Below are 22,489 nucleotides of genomic sequence, written 5' to 3'. Positions count from 1 at the left end.
CTAAACAAAGGACTGTAAGTGCTGTTGGAAAATGGTCTCTTGAAATGAGACACTGCTACTCACAGATTTATTTTATGGCTACTCACCAAGGCCAGATCCATGTGGGAGACTGGACCAAGTATGAAGCTCAAAGCCACCACCAAACCCCGACATTAACTGATCCTGCAACGAAACCTGCGAAGGGTACTGTATAATTTCTGTGCAGATAAAGGCTGCTTTCAACAAGGCACCTGTCAAACGATGGAACATAACAATGTAATCATGACAGAGATGGAAAAGTGGTAGATTTTATATTGCAGATAAAAGTCAGAGGGGCACGTGTAAGAGAGGGAAGATGAGGAGTTAGAGGGCGAAGGAGATTAGAGGTAACAGGTTCACAGAACAAAAGGCAAAATGAGAGGTAATGGTTGTACAGAAGCAAAATAGGTCCACAACAGGTATTAATGGCAGAATCTACTGAAAACAAAATAGAGGACAGAGCTGACAGTCCCATAATTACTGAATTCAAAATATTGTAATGCAGCTACAAGTCACAATTAAGGCACTTAAAAAGACATTCAGCCTTTATTTTCACACTGTAATAAAATGTTACGAATGGCACACAGAACCCAGGTTGGGGGCCTGGCAACGTGTTAAAGAGGGCTTCATGGTGGGAGGGTGGGTCACAGTGCTTTTGTCAGATTTTGCACACTCTCCTGTATAAAGGAGCAGCATGGTTGTACATGGCTCATCCCTAACCAAATGCAGTAATCTGGGAGGCATTTTCCTGGGGTCTGATGGCCCTGACAGTTCTGGCCTGTAGCCTTTACTTGCCATTTAGGCCACTGGATTAGTGCCTTCATCAGATGGTTGTCTCTTGCTCTCTGTCAGTCCGAGTAGCACACGTCTCCCATTAGAGCTGTCAACCCGCCCTCCCTAGGGCTCCTTGGATTGGTCTTCTCATGTCAAAGCTCCCTCCATCAGTCCTCATCGGACAACACACACGGAGGCAGCCAACTAATCGGATACTTCCTGTGAAATTGCATCAGTAGACATCCAGACAACAAGGGCTCCAAATCCTGAAATAGTCCCAATGTCAGTTTTCTGATACCACCAGGGAAGTTCAGCCCTGTGTGTCCAAGGGCCATGTGTTGACAGGAAGCAACAGAGCTGAGCCTGACACTGTCCTCTAATGCACAGAACTGGAGTTAGCGATTAACAGCAGAAATCCGAAGTGATTCCTAAATAGACTCTAGAGCCACTGCGTAACATGTCAAGCTATTTCACACAGCCTACGTGTGAAGTAGAATAAATTCAAAACTAAGCTAGGGAAACAATAAATCATTGAGTGTTCAGTCAAGGAACAGGCTCCCTAGGGTGACAGTGAAAGCAGTCAGTTTTGATAGTGATGGACAATGATTTTTTTTATCCATACATTTCTCCTCTTTAAATGTTAGGCTGGTTCATAATGCACTTTGTACCACGTTGGAATCTGAGTATGGAAAGGAGACAGACCATGACCAGCCAGCTTGGTAGGCTAAAGGCAGTATATCTACCAGCCTTTCTGTCGAAGATACCTGGTGCACGTGGCTGAGAGTAGTCCCGCAGATCCTCCAGAGTCTGACACACTATCTCCATGCTCATTCCTGTCTCTTTGCCTCCACTGTTCAGGACTAAGTGCAACTTGGGCTCTGCTATGCGACGCACTTTTGCACCAATTGGTTTGCACTTGTCCACTAGAATGGCAATATCCAGCACCACTCCTCCATGCTCATACGTTATTGGAGGTGTGTCACTCCAGCCACCTGTGGGAGGGAGTTACATATCTTAGGCTTGGGCATCGAGTCAATGGTACAATCACAGGGAGGGAAAAGAATAAAAATTACAGTAGGTTTAAGAACAGATTTCTGCAGCTCACTCTCAGATCAGAAAATAACACAGACAGATTAAGCGGGAAAGCCACACCACAAGCAGGATATCACTTTTACAAGTTCACAGAAAGATCTGCAACACCGGAGCCTCAAATCTGAAACTTGTGCCCCTTACAGATGCAGCTCCCCAAGTGAGGGTAAATTTAACTCTTACTCACTCTCTCTGATCCCTTCAATTCCTATTGCTTCATCCATTGTTCCAATTTCCATAGAATCTGTGCAGTATAGAAACAGGCCATTTGGCCCAACAAGTCCACACCAACTCTCCAAACAGCATCCCACACAGATTCACCCACCTACATTATCCCTGTAACCCTGCATTTCCCAGAGCTAATCCACCTAATTTACATATCCCTGAACACTGTGGACAATTTAGCATGGCCAATCCAGCTATCCTGCATATCACTGGACTATGGGAGGAAACTGGAGCGCCAGGAGGAAACCCATGCAGACACAGGGAGAATGTGACAGACAGTCACCCAAGGCTGGAATTGAACCTGGGTCTGTGGCGCTTTGAGGCAGGCGTGCTAACCACTGAGCCACTGTGCCATATCTTCATAGTTTCTGCTTCAATCACTAATTGACTTGAGTGAGTTCCACAGCTTCATTCATGGACTGCAACCAAGAAAGCAGCTCAACACCACTTTCTCAATGGCAATAAATGCTGGCCAGCCAGTGATGCCCACATCCCACAAGAGAATAAAAGAAAATTCACAATTCTGTGCACAAAGATATTCCTCTTACCCTCTGTTCTGAATCACTCAACATTCAATCTTGTAACTACTGTCTCACCCTCGATTCCTCATCTACTGGGAGCCGTTTGCTTCAGCAATCAATTATGTTTTATATTTTTTTCTTTATTCTTTAACAGATTGAGGGTGTCGCTGCCCAGGCAGCATTCATTACCCATCCCTAATTGCCCAGAGGGCAGTTCAGAATCAACCACATTGCCGTGGGTCTAGAGTAACGTGTAGGCCAGACCAGGTAAGGATGGCAGTTTCCTTCCCTGAAGGACATTAGTGAACCAGATGGGTTTTTCCTGACAAATTGACAATGGATTTACAGTCATCATTAGATTCTAACTTCCAGATATAGAACATAGAACAGTACAGCACAGAACAGGCCCTTCAGCCCACAATGTTGTGCTGACCATTGATCCTCATGTATGCACCCTCAAATTTCTGTGACCATATACATGTCCAGCAGTCTCTTAAATGACCCCAATGACCTTGCTTCCACAACTGCTGCTGGCAACGCATTCCATGCTCTCACAACTCTCTGCGTAAAGAACCTGCCTCTGACATCCCCTCTATACTTTCCACCAACCAGCTTAAAACTATGACCCCTCGTGCTAGCCATTTCCGCCCTGGGAAATAGTCTCTGGCTATCAACTCTAAGATATTTTTATAGAATTCAAAATCCACTATCTGCTGCGGTGGGATTTGAACCTGGGTCCCCAGAACGTTACAGAGATAGTAGGAACTGCTGATGCTGGAGAATCTGAGATAACAAGGTGTAGAGCTGGATGAACACAGCAGGCCAAGCAGCATCAGATGAGCAGGAAGGCTGACGTTTCGGGCCTAGACCCTTCTTCAGAAAAAGAGTCTTGGTTTGCTGTATTCATCCAGCTCTACACCTTGTTATCTCAGATTCTCCAGCATTTGCAGTTCCTACTATCTCTGCATCCTACTATCTCTTGTTATCCCCAGAATGTTATCTGGATTTCTGGATTAACAGTCCAGTGATAATACCACCAGGCCATTGCCTCCCTTGTTCAATAATCAGCATTCTTACAAATAAATGGTTAGCTTTTTACATGTATTTCTTCATATCTGGTAGAATGCTAGTGAATATTTGTAGACTCTCGAATGTCTCATACAGCCCATAAGGTATGTATTCATCATTCCTTGCCTATTCAAATCCCTACACATTCCCCATCTGCCATTCCCCATCTCTGCGATCTCCTCCAGTCTATACAGTCTCTGTGCTCCTCCAGTTCGTGCCCTTTGAACACCTAATTCCATTTCTCCACAACTGCACCTTCACTTCCTAGGCCATAAACCTTGAAATATCTTCCTTAAACCTTTCCCATCCTTTCTGAAAACTTACTTCTTTCATTACGATTTTGGGCATCCATTACATTATCTCTTTACATAATGTGATATCATTTGCTAATCACTCTTGCAAAGTACATTGGTATGTTTTACTGTAGTAAATGTGCTCCTTTGGCCTTTATTGTTGAGTCAGTCTAATTACATGCTCAAATTTCTAGAAGAGACTTGAATATAAAACATTTGGAGGTGTTACTAAGTAATCCATGGCTACCAACACCAATGTATCATCTCAAGCTGCAGATTGGATCGGTAATCTGACTTTAAGATGTCAGACAGTGCAGTCATTAAGTGGGAGTACCTGAGATATCGATACGGGCAGGGCATTCTGCCACCACCCAGTGATTCATGGGAGGAAGCTCTCCCTGACCCCTGGAGATGAACGCTCGTGCTGACATCACAGCTTGTCGGATGAGGATCTGTTCCGCCCCCTCATAATGACGGGCAGCCCTCACCAGAAGGCCTGGTCTGTGAGACAGAAAATTTCATCAATAGACTTGGCAGGAGTTAAATGAACAATTCACAATCAGCTTCAAGATGGTTCAGTGACAAGTTTTCAAATAGGAATTCGTCAGACCTCAGGTTCCCATGCCTCTGCACCCATGCAAAGCAAGTCTAGAATTCTACATTATGTATCACAATCTATTTGTTTGCTGCAAACTAATTCAGGACATTGCAAAAAAAAATCACTGTTTTCCTTGGAGTAGCTGACAGTAGTTTGGATGTTAGTTTAGGGAGTCCCTGGTAATAGTTTAATATTCATGCATACTCCTGGATTTAACTCACCTCTATTAATACTTATTTGGGCTGGAAGCAGCACAATTGATCATTAGAAACATTCCACTCTTCCACAGAACAGTACCCCTTTTTCTGGGAACAGATCCATGGGTGGCATTAACACGCTGGTTAATGAAGCCAAAAGGTACCAAAGTTCGACTCTACCCTCTGGTACCAGTGACATGCCTCCGTGTCAATTTGTACTGAAGGAGCACATGAAACAGATTCTTAACAGCAGTTCTGATCAAAATAGCTTATTTGTTCAACATAGGGACTTAATAGATAATTTTCCATCCTTTCTGATCAGATTGTTCACCTTTCCCCAACTCAAAGTTAACAACTAATTTCCACTCTCCATTCCTCCTACATTCTGTATGGTTAGGTAACTTCTGGTAGATTGGGCACATTTACATAAGAGTGTAAAATTTCTTCTCACAGTGGAAGAATTCTCTGCCTGCTAAGCCTTGTGGTGATGTCCTATCCCACAGACCTGGACAACATTCATGTATAAGTTAAAACTCAGTGGAACATACTGATAGAGTGGGATGAAGATTCTGGAGGAGAAAGTTCATGTGCAGCATATGCATTGAACAGTTGGACTGAACAGCCTGTTAATTTTCTGCAACTTACTTCTAAACATTTATGTCAGCCAGTTATTAAGGTCTCATGGCGGTGGAGGCCTCAGCCCTATACTTCTGGTCAGGTACAATGCACAGGAGCAGAAGGCCCTCACAGCCTGAGATACTGGATTTCCTCAGCAAGAGAGACAATGGTGGAAGCTGCAGTTGCTTGTGTTATGGTCCCAGCTTTTATCTAGTCAATTTGTTTTTGATGTTTTACATCTTATACGGATATTCTTTTAATCTCTTCCTCATTCTCGCAATCTGAAAATAATCCTTCAATAGAGGTTTAGCAACAAAGCAAATGTTTCATTCAAGTCAAATTCCACAATGAATTCTAATTTAATAGGTCATATTGTAGGGGTATCTGGTTAGAAATAAAAGGCGTGATTGACAATTAAGGATTACTAGTCAGGTAGGACACATATAGACATCAAAACATTTACAGATAAAGATGCTAGTTGGAATTAACCAGTAAATACATTATTGCAGCTAGCAGGAAATCCAGAAGGGTTCATTTTGAAATCAGCACATAGCTAGGAGGGGATTTGGAGGTAAAACAAATGCTTTTAATTAGGTTAACAGATTAGTGCTTAGCACAGACAACAAAAAGCTATTAATAAAAAATTAATCATGGCCTAGGAGAAGGTATGAGAACATTACACCTAAGCATGATGATTAGTTGTTAATTACAGGAGCAATACGGAGCCATCCAACTGATAAGAGAAGGCAAAGATCCATATTACATGAATACCACTAGAAACCAGGAAGAGACAGTAACCAGAAAAACAGAGAAAATGAAACATTTTCTTTACTGGTAAGCCTTTATTGAAGGATTATTTTTATATTGAAAGAATAAGGAAGAGATGAAAGGAGTAATCCATATAAGAGTTCAATATATCACAAACAAATTGACTGGATAAAAGCTCACAATTTCATAAAGGAATCCTAAACAATTTCATAAAGAAATGCTGTTAAATGATACATCATCACAGGAAAGTGTGAGAAACCTATGGAGAGTTAACAGCCACATTTATGAAAAGGAGGAACCAAGTAATATAAAAATTAGACACTTTCACTGAAATTTCAGAACTATTAGGTACCGACAGTTAATAATTCTCAAAAGGATTTTTCCCCACTGGGCAAAGATATCTTCCTTGCTAGATGATTTAAAGTAAAGTTTTACTGTAAATACTCTGTATATTCTATGCTTAGATATTCCAGCACAGTGGCTCAGTGGTTAGCACTGCAGCCTCACAGCCTCAGGGACCCAGGTTTGATTCCAGCCTCGGGTAACTGTCTGTGTGGAGTTTGCACATTCTCCCCGTGTCTGCGTGGGTTTTCTCCGGGTGCTCCGGTTTCCTCCCAGAGTCCCAAGATGTGCAGGCTAGGTGGATCGGTCATGCTAAGTTGCCCGTAGTGTTCAGGGGTGTGTGGGTTATAGGGGGATGGGTCTGGGTGGGATGCTGCAAGGGGCAGTGTGGACTTGTTGAGCCGAAGGGCCTGTTTCCACACTGTAGGGAACCTAATCTAAACTAATCTAATTCCGAGGTGATCTTAGGTATTCCTGAATAGTTAAGAATAACAAAGAAGATTTGGTCTTGTATCTTTTGGTAGTTTTTGGCACAGCAATATCCACATAAAAGTGAATTGCTTCTTCATTGTTCTTTATATTAATTTTAAAATCAGTGAATTTTTCATTTAAGCTTTTCTGTTATCACCAAAACAATCCCTACACTCCATATACTCCTTACAGAGAAAAAACCTAGACCCTTAAAATACCTGGGACATCTGTAACATAGCTAGGGCTTATTAAAATTACACAGGCCATTTAGAAGAAGACAACATTCTTGAACAGCTTTTTGTGAGATGGGTTTGTGAATCCTGTCAACCCAAGATGAGGAGTTTGTGCGATTGACTAGCATGAATTCAGTAGACAGAATTTATCAGAGAAATAGCTGCACATTAGAGTTAAAGTTTATAAATCACTTCAATTTTCTTTTATTTAACATGGTGGCCATTCACTGAAATATAAACACACAAGATTGCAGATTTTCTTTAACAATATTCATAAAAGGAAAACCGATGAAAGGAAAAAACCTAAGTTAGCTAAATATTGAACACAGTTTGAAAGATCTTAAAACACACAGCAAAACAAAGTCTCATCAGTTCCCCAACATTATCTCTTTATTGTGATAAAAATCCAGTTGTTACCCCTTTATCTCAAACCTTTAAGTTGCACTCAACTAATTCATCCCAGTTCATTCCTTTGAACTAAGTCTTCTTACATAAATACACATAAAATTCACAGCTTAGTCTTTTAACAATTTGGCAATTTCTAACCAAACACAACTGGTCTGGAAACTGCACACAAACTAACCTGCTATTAAGGTAACTTATTTCCTGAACTTCTCAATACTCTTCTCTTCCAATCTGATCTCCTCTGAACTGGTCAAAAACCTCAAATCTCTGTAGTTTCCTGAATCAAAATCAAGCTAACGACCCTCAACATTTATATTCCCTGTCATAAACCCAGAGCTTCCCTTCACTCTGACACATATGGGATTAAATTACTGTTCCGGAAAAATTAACTGAGCTAGTTTTATTTAAACCCTTCAAAAAAGTAACAAAGCTCCATATGCCACTACCTGAAAATCCCAACTCTAAAATGGATATAAATTTGATACCTTTCATCATTCCCAAAAACATGAATATATTATCCAGCAATTTATTCAACTGTAAAGAAGCTTCATTTTTACCTGTTCAACCAGTTGGCCCGCTCCTCCGCTAATCTCTTCACTCCAAGCACCACGTTCCTGTCTTCCAGTAGGCGGAAAGCATCAGTCCATGCTGGATTGGCAGCAGGTCCACTCCGGAGCCCTCCTTGCCCTCCAGCCATGCAACCCAAGACATCAGCAACACAGGCAAGGGTACGGGCTGCAATGCCCAGGTCCTCAGTGGTAGTAGCAACTGTAAACCAAGAAAACAGTCAGGCTTCAACTCAGCAAAAAAACCAGCAATTCTTCATTTGGGCTGAAATTCAACTGAATGGCCATGTGAAAAGTGAATTAGCTGCCTGGTAGTTACCTCCTGCTACTCACACATGGTCTATCATGAAGATGACTTTCTTCCATCCTGATGCGATGGGTCTAAGCTGACTAAACAGTCCAATGCTGTTGGTGGTTAAGTGGAGTGTGAAGGGCCAGGTGCGTGAGATGCTTGGGTTTCAACCCCTTTTTCTGGCCTCCAACTGTGCCTGTGGGCAATGTTCAAGGTGGTTGGCATGTTCTCCAGATGCTTGTTCTCTAGTTTGGATGGTCTTGGGCAGAGATTTTCAGGAGTCAGTGCATTTTCTCAGTGAGGCCTTCAGTATGTCCTGGAAGCATTTCTTCTTCTGCCCTCCTGGGAATTTCCCATGATGAAGGTTGGAGTGGAGGGCAGGTTTTGGAAACCTTGTGACAGACAAACAAATGATGTTGCGCACACATTGCCAGTGTCTCGATAACTAGGGTGATGGTCTGAGAGAGAATACAATATTCAAAACATTCCAGATAGATATGCAGGACTTTGCAGAGGCATTGGTGGTGATATTTTTCTAAGGATTTGAGATGTTTATCATACATTGCCCATGTCTCTGATACATACAGGCAGACTGGTAACACTGCTATTCTGAGACAGTCAGCTAGGTTCCATCTTTGGGTTCTCTGTTTTCAAACACTTTGCTCCTTAGATGGCCAAAAGTTGTGCTGGCACACTAGAGGTCATGTTGAATTTCATGTTGATGTTCCTATGTATTTTCTGCCTTTGCCCTTCTTGGTAGTACAGGTCTTAAGTTTGGAAGGTGCTGCCTAAGGAGCTTTGGTGAGGTATTGTGGTGCATCTTATAGATGATACATACTGCTGCTGCTGTGCATCAATTTTGAAGGGAGTGAATATTGAAAGTGATAGGTGGAGTGTTGATCAAGTAGGTTGCTTTGTCCTGGATGGTGTTCAGTGGTGTTGAAGCTGCAATCACCTCAGGCAAGGGGACTGTATTCCATCACACTTGTAGATGGTAGATAGGCTTTGTGAGTTAAGAGGCGAGTTACTTGCTGCAAGATTTGTAGCTTCTGACCTGCTCTTGCAGCATCTATTTATATGGCCAGTCCAGATCAGTTTCCGGTCAATGGTAACCCCCAGAATGTTGCTACTGGGGGAGCTCAGCGACGGTGACATCACTGAATGACAAAGGGCAATGATTAAGATTCTCTTATATACTCTCTTCCACCCTCTTCCATTGGGAGAAGATACAGAAGAGTGAAAATATGTACCAACAGATTTAAGAACAGCTTCCTCCCCCCATTATCAGATGTGTGAACAGACCTCTCATATTACAGAGATGATCTTTCTCTGCACCTTCTTTGTAGCTGTAACATTAGCGAGTTTTGAGAAGATTTGTAGCTCAGGTTGAGGTTCTGGATGTGAGTTTGCTTGCTGAGCTGGGAGGTTAGTTTTCAGACGTTTCGTCACCATTCTAGGTAACATCATCAGTGAGCCTCCGACGAAGCGCTGGTGTTATGTCCCGCTTTCTACCTAACCAGATGAATAGGAAGCGGGACATAACACCAGCGCTTCATCGGAGGCTCACTGATGATGTTACCTAGAATGGTGACGAAAGGTCTGAAAACTAACCTTCCAGCTCAGCGAGCAAACTCACATCCAGAGCTGTAACATTATATTCTGTATTCTGTTCTATTACCCTGATGTATTTATATAAGATATGATTTGTCTGGACAGCACACAAAATAATACTTTTCGTTGTATCTCTGTGCATGTGACAATAGTAAGTCAAATTAAATCAAATCAAATCTTGTTGTAGATAGGCATTGCCTGGCACTCCTGGTGGCGCAAGTCTTACTTGCTACTGCTCAAGACTGGATGTTGTCCAAGCCTTGATAACAAAGTGTGAAGCTGGATGAACACAGCAGGTCAAGCAGCATCTCAGGAGCGCAAAAGCTGACATTTCAGGCCTAGACCATTCATCATCGCCCCCTTTCCCCCTCTCTGATGAAGGGTCCAGCCCCGAAATGTCAGCTTTTGTGCTCCTGAGATGCTGCTTGGCCTGCTGTGTTCATCCAGCTCTACACTTTGTTATCTTGGATTCTCCAGCATCTGCAGTTCCCATTACCTCTGATCTGTTATCCAAGCCTTGTCGTGTATGGACAAGGGCTACTTCAGTATTTACAGATGAAGTGAAGGAAATTGCATAGACTCTAACATTTTAGAAATTAATAGTTATTGTAATTGATATTCAAAGAATTGATAATCTCAAGGATATTGGTTATAACGCAACTGTGAAAAACATCTGAATAAAACAAATGTAGCCTTGTTATTGTCTAGCATTCTAAAGAACAATGTCAGACCACTCCAACTGTTTTTGGAATAGACTGGTGCAAGTTAGGGAGCACATCAGACAATTTAAGCAGTACAAAAGCCCATAAACAGCACTGCAATAAATGACCAAATAATCTATTTCCAGTCGTCACCTGTACCCCCTTCCCCTCCCTCCCACTGTCCTCACTTTCCTCCCTACTAAAAGGATCATCCTTTGCCACTTTCACCACCTCCAGCAGAATACCACCACCTAACTTATCTTCCCCTCTCCTCCACTCCAGTCTCAGCATCCCACAAGGACCATTCCCTCTGTGACACCCTGGTCCACTTGTTCATCACTTCTAACACTTCTTCACCTCCATGGCACATTACAGTGCAATTGCAAATGGTGTAACACTTACTCACTCACCTCCTCCCTCCTAGCTGTCTGAAACCCCAAACACCTTTTCCAGGTAAAGCAGCATTTTCACTTGTACTTCTTTCAATCTAGTGTATGATATTCACTGCTCACAATGCAGTCACCTTAATATTGACAAGGCCAAATGCAGACTGGGACACCACTCTGAAGTACATCTCTGCTTAGTCTACAGGAATATCCTCAACCTCCCAGTTACTTGCCCTTTCAATAACCTACCTTGCTCTTATGCTAATATTTTTATCCTGGGCCTGCTACAGTGTTCCAGTGCAGCTCAATGCAAGCTGGAGGAACAATATTCTATTTTATGCTTAGGCACTTTAAGGTTTTGCAGTAGATCTGTAGCTCGGGTAGTGGGTATTGAGGTTGGTTGGCTCACCAAGCTGGTTTGTTGTTTTGCAGACATTTCGTTACCGTGCTGGGTAACGTCCTCAGTGCAGCCTCTGATGGAGTGTAGGTGTGTTTTCCCGCCTGGTTTTCAAACTCTGGGGCCTGTTGAGATGGTTTGCCTCACTTTCGGGTTTCCGTCATTAGGCACTTTACAACCTCTAAGATTCAATACTGAGTACAACAACTTCAGACAAAACAAGCTTTGTCCTCCATTTTGATTACAACCTCCACTGTTCTTGCCTTGTTTGTGACTTGTTGGCTTTGTTATCAGCAGAGTGGATCCATTTTTACCTTTCCACACTTATTATTTACACCTATTTCACACCCCTATTCCTCCTCTACTACTATTAGCGCTACCTCTGTCTTTTGTTGTCTCACCATCTGTCCCACTCACTTGTCGACAGTGTAAAAACCACCTTTTCCCAGTCCCTTTCAGTTCTGAGAGTCATTCTGGATTTGAAATGTTGACTCTGTTGCTCTCTTCACAGATGATGTCAGACTTGCTGAGTTTCTCCAGCACCTTCTGTTTTTAGAATAGGGATAAACACTGACAACAGCAGCTGGGTGAACTCACCTAGTATAGGCTGATGCGATTTTTTACCTCCGCATGAGGCAGACATAGTTTAACTTATTTAACATCAAAAGAAAAATCTCCAAACTGAACATTAATTTCCAGTGACACTGACCCATAAAAAGACAGCTCTCACCTGTATCAAGAGTGTTGAGGATCTGTTGCTCATGACCTTCACAGACAGCTGCCCTGATCAGAGGCCAGAGGCTGTTGTCTTTGCGATTCTGCAGTGTACTCTGGACTTTATGTTGAGCCTGTTTAAGGAAGAGCTGCTGTCGAAAGGCAAGCTCAGCTTGTTGGTCCAGGCAGTTCAGGACTTCCCGCAACGATAGACGCCAAGCTGACTGCCACTTGCTCAGGAACCGTCCTTTCTCTGATCCCAGAAACCACAGTACATCCTCCATCCCAATGGGTTCCGATGTATGGAGGATTGGAAAGAGCTGAGCATTCAGCAGACACCGGTCACCTTCAGGAATGCTGGGATCCCACAGCTCCTCCTTCCTACAAAAGCCAGAAATCTTTGATTCAGAGACTCACATTTTTTCCTTAAAACTTCTCTCAGGCTGGTTTGGAGGAGGGGATAGTGACAGGGATATGTGACCCTGGACACTACTGTGTGTATACACACAAATTAAAAGCAGGAGGAGGCCATTCAGCCCCTGAGTCTGCTTTGTTATTCACTCAGATCGTGGCTGATCTGATTACACCACATTCCAGCCCGCCCCTTTAATCTTTCAACCCCTAGGTTATCAAGAATCTACTGAATTCTTTAGAAGTATTTAAAAACTCCATCACGTTTTGAACAAGACAATCCCAAAGACACTCAACACTCAGAAAAAGATTTCTCTTCATCTCAATCTTAAATAACCCCTTACTTTTAAACTGACTCCACATTTCAGATTGTCCCACAACAGGAAACATCCTTACCACATGCATTCTGTCAAGACCTCAGAGGATTTTGTATATTTCAAACAAGTCACCTCTCACTCTTTTAAACAGTGTGAATTCTGGTGGAAGAAGTGAACCTTAACACTACCCTTGAATAGCCCAGTTCTCATTTGTTCTGGTCTCCCCATCTATCTCAGTGCAGCACCTCAAGGAGGAACTGCACTGGCCCTAAAGCTTACTGAAATAGCAGATGTCCTTCTCATTTTTATTAAAGTGGAGGGTAAATTCTACTTTTTTGGACTAAACACCACACTGTGCATATGAGAAACCTGCACTAACTCTCTCTGATCTTTTCACCCTGCCTTTGGGAACACAGTTGGACTTCCCTTTACACATTGGGGTAACAATGGTCCAGTGGCATTATTGCTAGATTACTAATCCAGAAGTAAGGTCCAGATAATATTCAGAGGACCTGGATTTGAATCCCACCACAGCAGATGATGGAATTTGAATTCAATAACAACAGTGGAATGTGTAAAACTGTAAAAACCCACCTGGTTCACTACTGTCCTTTAGGGAAAGAAATTGCCGTCTTTATCTGGTCTGACCTACATATGACTTCAGATCCACAGCATGGGAATGACTCTGAAGTATCCTCTGGGCAATTGTGGAGGGAATGCATGCTGGCCTAGCCAGTGATGCCCACAACCCATGAATTAAAAGGAAATCTACAAGCCAAGAGGCAGAATTCAGTAGAATGAGGATATGGGAGTGCACCCTCCAATTGAGGGTACCAAAGATGTATTTAACTCAGTAAAGTACACTGAGAAAACAAAGCTAATAGATTACATTCATCTAGCGAGTTTTGAGAAGATTTGTAGCTCAGGTTGAGGTTCTGGATGTGAGTTTGCTCGCTGAGCTGGAAGGTTTGTTTTCAGACGTTTCGTCACCATTCTAGGTAACATTATCAGTGAGCCTCCGACGAAGCACTGGTGTTATGTCCCGCTTTCTATTTATCTGTTTAGGTTTCCTTGGGTTGGTGATGTCATTTCCTGTTCTTTTTCTCAGGGGATGGTAGATTGGCTCCAAATCAATGTGTTTGTTGATGGAGTTTCGGTTGGAATGCCATGCTTCTAGGAATTCTCGTGCATGTCTCTATTTGGCTTGTCCTAGGATGGATGTGTTGTCCCAATCAAAGTGGTGTCCTTCCTCATCTGTATGTAAGGATACGAGTGATAGTGGGTCATGTCGTTTTGTGGCCAGTTGATGTTCATGTATCCTGGTGGCTAGCCTTCTGCCAGTTTGTCCAATGTAGTGTTTGTCACAGTTCTTGCAAGGTATTTTGTAGATGACGTTCGTTTTATTTGTTGTCTGTATAGGGTCTTTTAAGTTCATTAGCTGCTGTTTTAGTGTGTTGGTGGGTTTGTGGGCTACCCTGATGCCAAGAGGTCCGAGTAGTCTGGCAGTCATTTCGGAAATGTCTTTGATGTAGGGGAGAGTGATTATGGTTTCTGAGCCCGTTTTGTCTGTTTGTTTAGGTTTATTGCTGAGGAATCGGCGGACTGTGTTCATAGGGTACCCATTCTTTTTGAATACGCTGTATAGGTGATTTTCCTCTGCTCTGCGTAGTTCCTCTGAGCTGCAGTGTGTGGTGGTTCGTTGGAATAATGTTCTAATGCAGCTTCGTTTGTGGGTGTTGGGATGGTTGCTCCTGTAGTTCAGTATTTGGTCCATATGTGTTGTTTTCCTGTAGACGCTTGTTTGAAGTTCCCCATTGGCTGTTCGCTCTACTAGAGCACAGAGGAACTACGCAGAGCAGAGGAAAATCACCTATACAGCATATTCAAAAAGAATGGGCACCCTATGAACACAGTCCGCCGATTCCTCAGCAATAAACCTAAACAAACAGACAAAACGGGCTCAGAAACCATAATCACTCTCCCCTACATCAAAGACATTTCCGAAATGACTGCCAGACTACTCGGAACTCTTGGCATCAGGGTAGCCCACAAACCCATCAACACACTAAAACAGCAGCTAATGAACTTAAAAGACCCTATACAGACAACAAACAAAACAAACGTCATCTACAAAATACCTTGCAAGAACTGTGACAAACACTACATTGGACAAACTGGCAGGGAACTAGCCACCAGGATACATGAACATCAACTGGCCACAAAACGACATGACCCACTATCACTCGTATCCTTACATACAGATGAGGAAGGACACCACTTTGATTGGGACAACACATCCATCCTAGGACAAGCCAAACAGAGACACGCATGAGAATTCCTAGAAGCATGGCATTCCAACCGGAACTCCATCAACAAACACATTGATTTGGAGCCAATCTACCATCCCCTGAGAAAAAGAACAGGAAATGACATCACTAACGCAGGAAATGACATCACCAACCCAAGGAAACCTAACCAGATAAATAGAAAGCGGGACATAACACCAGCGCTTTGTCGGAGGCTCACTGATGATGTTACCTAGAATGGTGACGAAACGTCTGAAAACGAACCTTCCAGCTCAGCGAGCAAACTCACATCCATTACATTCATCTTCCACTATTAACAAAAGAACTCTTTATTCCAAGATAACAAAGTGTGGGGCTGGATGCACACAGCCTTTTCTGATGAAGGGTCTAGGCCCAAAACATCAGCTTTTGTGTTCCTGAGATGCTACTTGGCCTGCTGTGTTCATCCAGCCCCACACTTTGTTATCTCGGATTTTCCAGCATCTGCAGTTCCCATTATCACTGAACTTTTTATTCCACTCAGGTTCAAGCTCAGACTGTATTGATTTCAGCCAACAGGGAGTAAGGAGCATACAATGGCTTCAGTGCTCTACATTTAGGGAGGCAAGTCTCATGCAGGACTTGCTGCTACTTGCTGTCCAGTAATGGGATGAATGAATATATAGGTGAAGACAGGACTGGGACCAGCTTTGAAGTCCACAAGTGGCCTTTGATCACATATATTCAATGGTTACAAGAACTCAAAGTTTTAAGAATGGAAGTGGCATGAGGATGAAAGAAAACTTGTCCAGGGAATAAGGACTAGAAAAGGGAACATTAACAGCAATATAGAAAAAGATCAAGGCAGTGACACTATCAAATGTTTAATGACCTCCTTCTGTCCTGAATTATTATACTTCTAGAATTTCCAACACTTTTCATCAATAGTGCACAGGAGGTCAGGGAAGCACAGAACAGCCTTACTTTATTCCTGTCCTTGAGAAAAACATGGCCCATGGAATGTTCAGGAAGGTGGAAGAATCATTGGCGAAAGGCACCTGTTGGAAAAGAATACAGTTAGATTGGTTCCATGGCTCAGAAACGGCAGTGGAAAGGGATTTGAGATGTCCAGGCAGGGCTGGGCGCGTGTTGAGCAGATTAAGTCCACATAGATCCAAAGCTGAAATATCAATGGGGACTGCGATTGACTGCATCCACGTGCAGCACACTTAGTCAGGTTCAAAACCACAGTAATGCAACTGTAGCCCTTCAGACCCAGAAGTGATATCTCCACTGTTCCAAACACATTCTTCCTTGTGGCTACCTCCAATCTATCTCAACCTATCCCAATCTATATGAAGTTGAAAGTCAGTCATAATTAACATACTGCCTTTTTAACATACCCTCAGCATTGCGCTTGGCTGAGATGCTCTTCACGGTTTAATGGCTCACTGCCTTTCTCATTATTTCAGTTCAGGCAAGACAGGTCTGGTGAGGCTCCATAGCAGTGAGGCTGACATTTATGGTACTACTAAGGTAGATCCTTCAGCACAGTAGTGGAAAGGGGTAAGGGGTGAAGCTACAGATAAAGCTGGGCAATATCATTATTACATTAGGATATTATCAAGCTGGAGAGGGTTCAGAGAGATTTACAGGATGTTGCCGGGTATGGAAGGTTTGAGTTATAAAGAAGGGCTGGATAGGCTGCGACTTTTATTGCTTGGGTGTCGGAGGTTGAGAAGCAACGTGATAAAATTTATAAAGCACGGGTAGAGTTAATGGTCGTTGTCTTTTCCCTAGGATGGAGGATTTCAAGACTAGGGGGCACATTCTTAAGGTGAGAGGAGAGAGATTTAAAAAAGAAACGAGGCAACTGTTTTACACTGAGGGTGGTTTGTGTGTGGGATGCACTTCCTGAGGAAGTGGTGGATGTGGGTACAACATTCAAAAGATGTTTGTATAATCACCTAAATAGGAAAGGTTTGGAGGGATACAGGCCAGGAACAGGCAGGTGGGACTAGTTTAGTTTAGAATTATGTACGGCAATGGAACAAAGTGTCTGTTTCCACGCTGTTTGACTTTATGACTGGTCCTCAATTGGAGCACAGAGACGGGCTGGTTAGAGAGGTCAGCAAGAGGACTACAGCATGCTCCAGGTTGTAATGGGCAAGGATGAGAAGGGGTTTAGGTTGGTCAAAAATTGTTAAAGGTTCTCAATTACAGCCCTGTTATTCGCCCTTGGAGAGGGCATCGCTGGCAAGGGAGTTTATTGCCCATCCCTGACTGCCCTTGAGTTTAGTGATTTGTTGGGGCCAATTCAGTGGCTGTTTAAGAGTCACACTGTTGTGGGTCAGGAGTCACATGTAGGTGAGACCACAGGTGAAGGACATTATTGAACTAGATTTTTTTTAATGACAATGACAATGGTTGCCATTAGACTGGCTTCTAATTCCAGATTTGACTGAATCCGAATTTCACCATCTGCCATGCTGGGATTCAAACCTATACTCCCAGAACATTGGGCTGCAGCTCTGGATTACTAGTTCAGTGACAATACCATTAGGCTATCATCACCTCTAAAAATAGATATCTGACTTGCCCCCAAAACTTTCCACTGATCAGGAGGGTGAATTTTTGCAGCTGATGATGGAAACTAAATGAACAAACAAATAAATGCAAGTTCCACTTTGACTCAGTGCAGTAGACCATTCCAGTCTGTGTCCCACCAGTTGGACTGGTTTCAGCAAACTTTCAGCTCAAAATTGTTTTGAACCTTGCTTTACTGAGAATATGAGCTGATAATAGCAATAACATGGCAACAGGGCATTTAGGACCTAAATGCACAACAAACATGGCTTGCTAAGTACTTAAAAATAATGGAGAGTACCGGCAAAGTTTTAGCTTTGCAACTCATGGCATTTCACTGAATCATCATTTTTCCAACAAGTTTTGGGTAACTGAATACTGCTCTGAGTTGGAGGAAAGCTGGAAACATTCATCTGTACTTTAGAGCAAGACTCTTTCTCCTTAGACAGCAACACAGACACATGAGCTCAAATGCAAGATAACTTCAACAGGCAACACTGGTAGTGTCACTGGACCAGTAATCTCGAGATACAGACACAGATTTAAGCCTACCATGGCAGCTGGTGGAATTTAAAATAAATCAAAACCTGGAACTGAAGGATTGTGTCAGTAATCATGACTATAGGACAATCACTAATTGTCATACATTGATTTCTTTTACTGGGGGAAGTCTGCCATCTTTACTGTACATGACTACAGATCCAAAGCAAAGTGGTTGACTCTCAACTGCTCTCTGGAATGGCTGAGCAAGTCACAACGCAGGCCCTACTAGTAGCACCCACATCCCATGAAAGAATCATTTGTAAAATAAATTGACACCAAATGGGTCAGTTGAACACATGCAACAGTTGAAAATACATGTTGCAGATGTGTGCAATTTCCGGAGACTAAAAATGTGACAGATAGTTGGAAAGAATAGAGGGAGCTTTACTTTTTATCCAAGTGTTCTGTAACATTGAATATTATAATTACTGATATTCTTCATCTTCAACCACTGTAGGATTCTTCATGTTAACTGACTAGCACATACAACACCTGCAGATCATCCTGATGTCCCGTGATGCTGAAAATCTTCAGTTTTAGGTCCTGAAGCCTGATGTGGTGCCCCTGGATGATTACACTGTAGAGCTGGTACTGGCAGAGGACAGGAGATGAGATCAAGTCCACTCCCGAAAGAAGACAGCCAGGCCTTACATGAATGGATCCCTGGCAAAAATAAAATAATCAGGTTAAGAAACATCCTTCAGAAAGCAAGCTCAATGTCAAAATTTCCAAAGCAATCTCAAATGGGCAACTTATTGATCCAATTTCTCCCCTCTCTGTTTCTTCCTCCCCCAAAGTGCTAAATCACACTGTGTGTTGATGGTTTCCTGTTTAACCAACATGATCGATCTCCACATCCAAGCTGAAACACTGAGGATTAAAAAATGATGAGAAAGGACAGGAGAGCTTGCAACTATGTCCTAACTGTTTCACACAGCTGCATCCTTTAGCAGGAGTCAAAGGGGAGCAGTGCAGAGATGGAGCCCTGATTGATTTATCTTAGGGATATTCCAAACGTGACACCTTTAGAAAGGTTGTGGGTTGAAGTCCTCATCTAAGTCACTGATATAGGTCGTCAATGGTTGAGGCTCTAGCATTGATACCTGTGGCACTCCACTTGCCAATTGAAAAATGACCTATTTCTGCCTCATCTCTGTTTTCTGTTAGCTAGACAATCATGTACTTATGCTAATACATCAACTCCTACGTAGTAAATTAGACTCCCTACAGAGTGGAAACAGGCCCTTCGGCCCATGTAATGAGTTCTTTCTTTGTGTAGTAACCTTTGATGTGGCACCTTGTCAAATGCCTCTGGAAATCCAAGTTCACTACATCTATAAATTCCCTTTCAACCATGTTGCTTGTCACTTACTCAGAGTAGTCTAATAAATTAGTCAAACACAACTTCCCTTCCACAAAATGATGCTTTCTCTGCCAATTGCAATGAAATTTCTAACCCCTTTAATAATGGATCTGAGCATTTTTCAAAGGTTATTATAGTTTCCTGCATTTTGTCTCCCACCTCTTTGAACAGAGACAATACACCTGCTATTTGCTACTTTGCAGTATGACAAGACCTTTGCAGAGCCTAGGGAATTTTGTAAAATTAAAAAATGCATCCATTTTCTCAGTCGTTATTCCTTAAAGGCTGAAGTCCATCAGGAACTGAGGTCTCTTTAGCCTTCAGATCTAATAACTTTCTCACTACCCTTTCATTGGTGGTAGAACTGTTTCATGCTACTCCAATCTTTTTACATCTTGACTTACACTGATTCCGGGGATGTTATTTGTGTCTTTCACAGTAAAACTGTTGTTCAATTCACATGCCATTTCCTTATTTTCCATTATTAATTCCGTAGGCTTGATCTCTGGGGGGCGGCAATGCTCACTTTTTTATTACTTTCTTTTTAAAATACCTGTAGAAACTCTTATTCTCTACTTGTTATTTCTAACCAACTCTCTCTCTCTCTCTGTCTCCAGATCATAAAGCTGTGTATTTATCCTTAATCTAATCTTCCTTAGTTGGCCATTTATGGTATGTCTTTCCCTGGACTCTTTCATTCACACTGGATCATATCTTTGCTGAGTGTTTTGTATCTTCTGAAATGTCTACCACTGCATCTCTACTGACTGACCCCTTAACGCTATTTCCCAGTTCACCTTAGCCAGCTCCATCTTCATCATTCACAATTGCCCTTTCTTAAAAGCTTATAACACTAGTATTCAATCCTCTCTCCTCTCCCTAAAACGGAAAAGAGAAATTCAATCAGATTATGATTATTGCAACCTAGGGTTGAGTTCAATAATTTTAGGGCCGAAACTCTCCCACGTCCCAGCCCCCTAACCCACACACCAGGTCTTGTTACCACACAGCCTACTATTACACATTACCTGTTGTTAGTCGCTAACAGTCCTCATTAACAACTATTCACCCTCCCAGCCTGATTGTTAGTAACTTCTTTGTCTGTCCAACTGTCTTCCTCTTTGGGCTCTATCCTATCGTTTACTCCCTACTCCACACACCTCCCTATATTTCTGCCTAAAAACTGACGTTTTCCCAGCCACCATCATTTCTGAGGAAAGGTCACCGGACCTGAAACGTTAACTCTGTTTTTCCTTCACAGATGCTGCCGAACCTGCTGAGCTTTTCCAGCAACTTTGTTTTTATTCATTAATCCTATCTCACTGTATATTTTCTCTCATAGGCCCTGCTCTCTGGCTGATTCTAGAGCATGCTGATCTAAGAAACTGTCCTGAAAACACTATGAATTAATATTCCAGCCAACTTCGACAATCTGTTTCATCCAATCTGTATGTTGATGAAAATCGCTATGATTGTCATTGTACCTTTTTCAGAAGCCTGCATTATTCCTTCCTGCATATCCTGCCTACAGTATAATTAGTTCGAGGGCCCATGGACTACTCCCCTAAGTGACTTCCTATCTTTGCTATTTCTTATCTCTAATCAAATGGACTTTCTACATCTCAATGTTTAGAACTAAGGTCATCCCTCTCTATTTCACTAATGTCATCCTTAATTAACAGAGCTATTCCTCCACCTTTGCTTAGCTTCCTGTTCTTCATGATAGACATGTACCCTTAAGTATTCGGGTCTCAGCTTTCAGTGTCTTGCAGCCATATCTCTGTAATGATTATCAGATCATAAATATTTAGTTTTATTTGAACTGACAATTCAACTGCTATGCGCATTCAGATGCAGAGACTTTAAGAGCAAGTAACAAGCATAAATTACTCAGCCCTCAAAGCCTGCTCCACCATTCAATTAGGTTGTGGCCAATATGATTTTAATCTCAACTCTACATTCCTGCAATAATTTTTCATCCAAGATAACAAAGTGTACAGCTGGGTGATTACTGCAGGCCAAGCAGCATCTTAGGAGCAGAAAAGCTGATGTTTCGGGCCTAAGACCCTTCATCAGAAAGGGTCTAGGCCCGAAACATCAGCTTTTGTGCTCCAAAGATGCTGCTTGGCCTACTGTGTTCATCCAGCTCCACACTCTGTTATCTCGGATTCTCCAGCATTTGCAGTTCCTATTATCTCTGATATAATTTTTCATCAATTGGTTTTGATTTAAGGCATGATTATGTTGGATGGAATAGGGATTTGCTTGAATTTCTTCCAGTTTCACATTATGTAGAAAGCAGGACTACAGAGCAGGAGACTGGGTTTAACATTTTCATCGTTAGAGAGTGGCTCCTTAAAATAGAAGTGACAATTTGTGATCTAGAGAAACAGATTAAAAAGACGTGGGATGTTGATAATTCAAAATTCCGAGTCTTCTTCAACTCTACTCAACTGGCAGGGAGTCTACTTATTTAAATAAGTCTTGCCTATCTACTCATTCCTCCCCAATTTTCTGTTCTTGTGGAAAAAAGGTTTGCATTTATATTGTGCATATCACAAACTGAGAACATACCAAGTGAAACCCTTCATATAATGCCACTTCTGTAATGTAAGACTAATTGCACACAGTAAGCTCTCACAAACAGCAAAGTGATAAATGACCTGATAATCTGCTTTAGTGATAATGGTTAAGAAA

At 42.3% G+C, this 22,489-nt stretch overlaps 1 protein-coding gene across 5 annotated transcripts in view; it reads right to left on the bottom strand.

Moving 5' to 3' along the window:
• The window catches only part of LOC125459658 (L-fucose kinase), a 335,292-nt gene that overhangs the window by 25,078 nt on the left and 287,725 nt on the right, over window positions 1–22,489 (bottom strand). For all 5 annotated transcript variants that reach the window (XM_048546285.2, XM_048546284.2, XM_048546286.2 and 2 more), the window contains 7 exons: window positions 18,922–19,092; window positions 16,285–16,358; window positions 12,304–12,668; window positions 8,178–8,388; window positions 4,323–4,489; window positions 1,557–1,784; window positions 87–230 (listed from right to left, as the gene is read on the bottom strand). In XM_048546285.2, coding sequence (XP_048402242.1) covers window positions 87–230; window positions 1,557–1,784; window positions 4,323–4,489; window positions 8,178–8,388; window positions 12,304–12,668; window positions 16,285–16,358; window positions 18,922–19,092 — 1,360 coding nt within the window. The remainder of the gene's footprint in view (window positions 1–86; window positions 231–1,556; window positions 1,785–4,322; window positions 4,490–8,177; window positions 8,389–12,303; window positions 12,669–16,284; window positions 16,359–18,921; window positions 19,093–22,489) is intronic.

This window comes from Stegostoma tigrinum, chromosome 16, assembly GCF_030684315.1.
Source record: "Stegostoma tigrinum isolate sSteTig4 chromosome 16, sSteTig4.hap1, whole genome shotgun sequence".
Lineage (NCBI taxonomy): Eukaryota > Metazoa > Chordata > Chondrichthyes > Orectolobiformes > Stegostomatidae > Stegostoma > Stegostoma tigrinum.
Note: the sequence above shows the minus strand (reverse complement) of the source record. Positions and strands in the feature narration are given on the sequence as shown.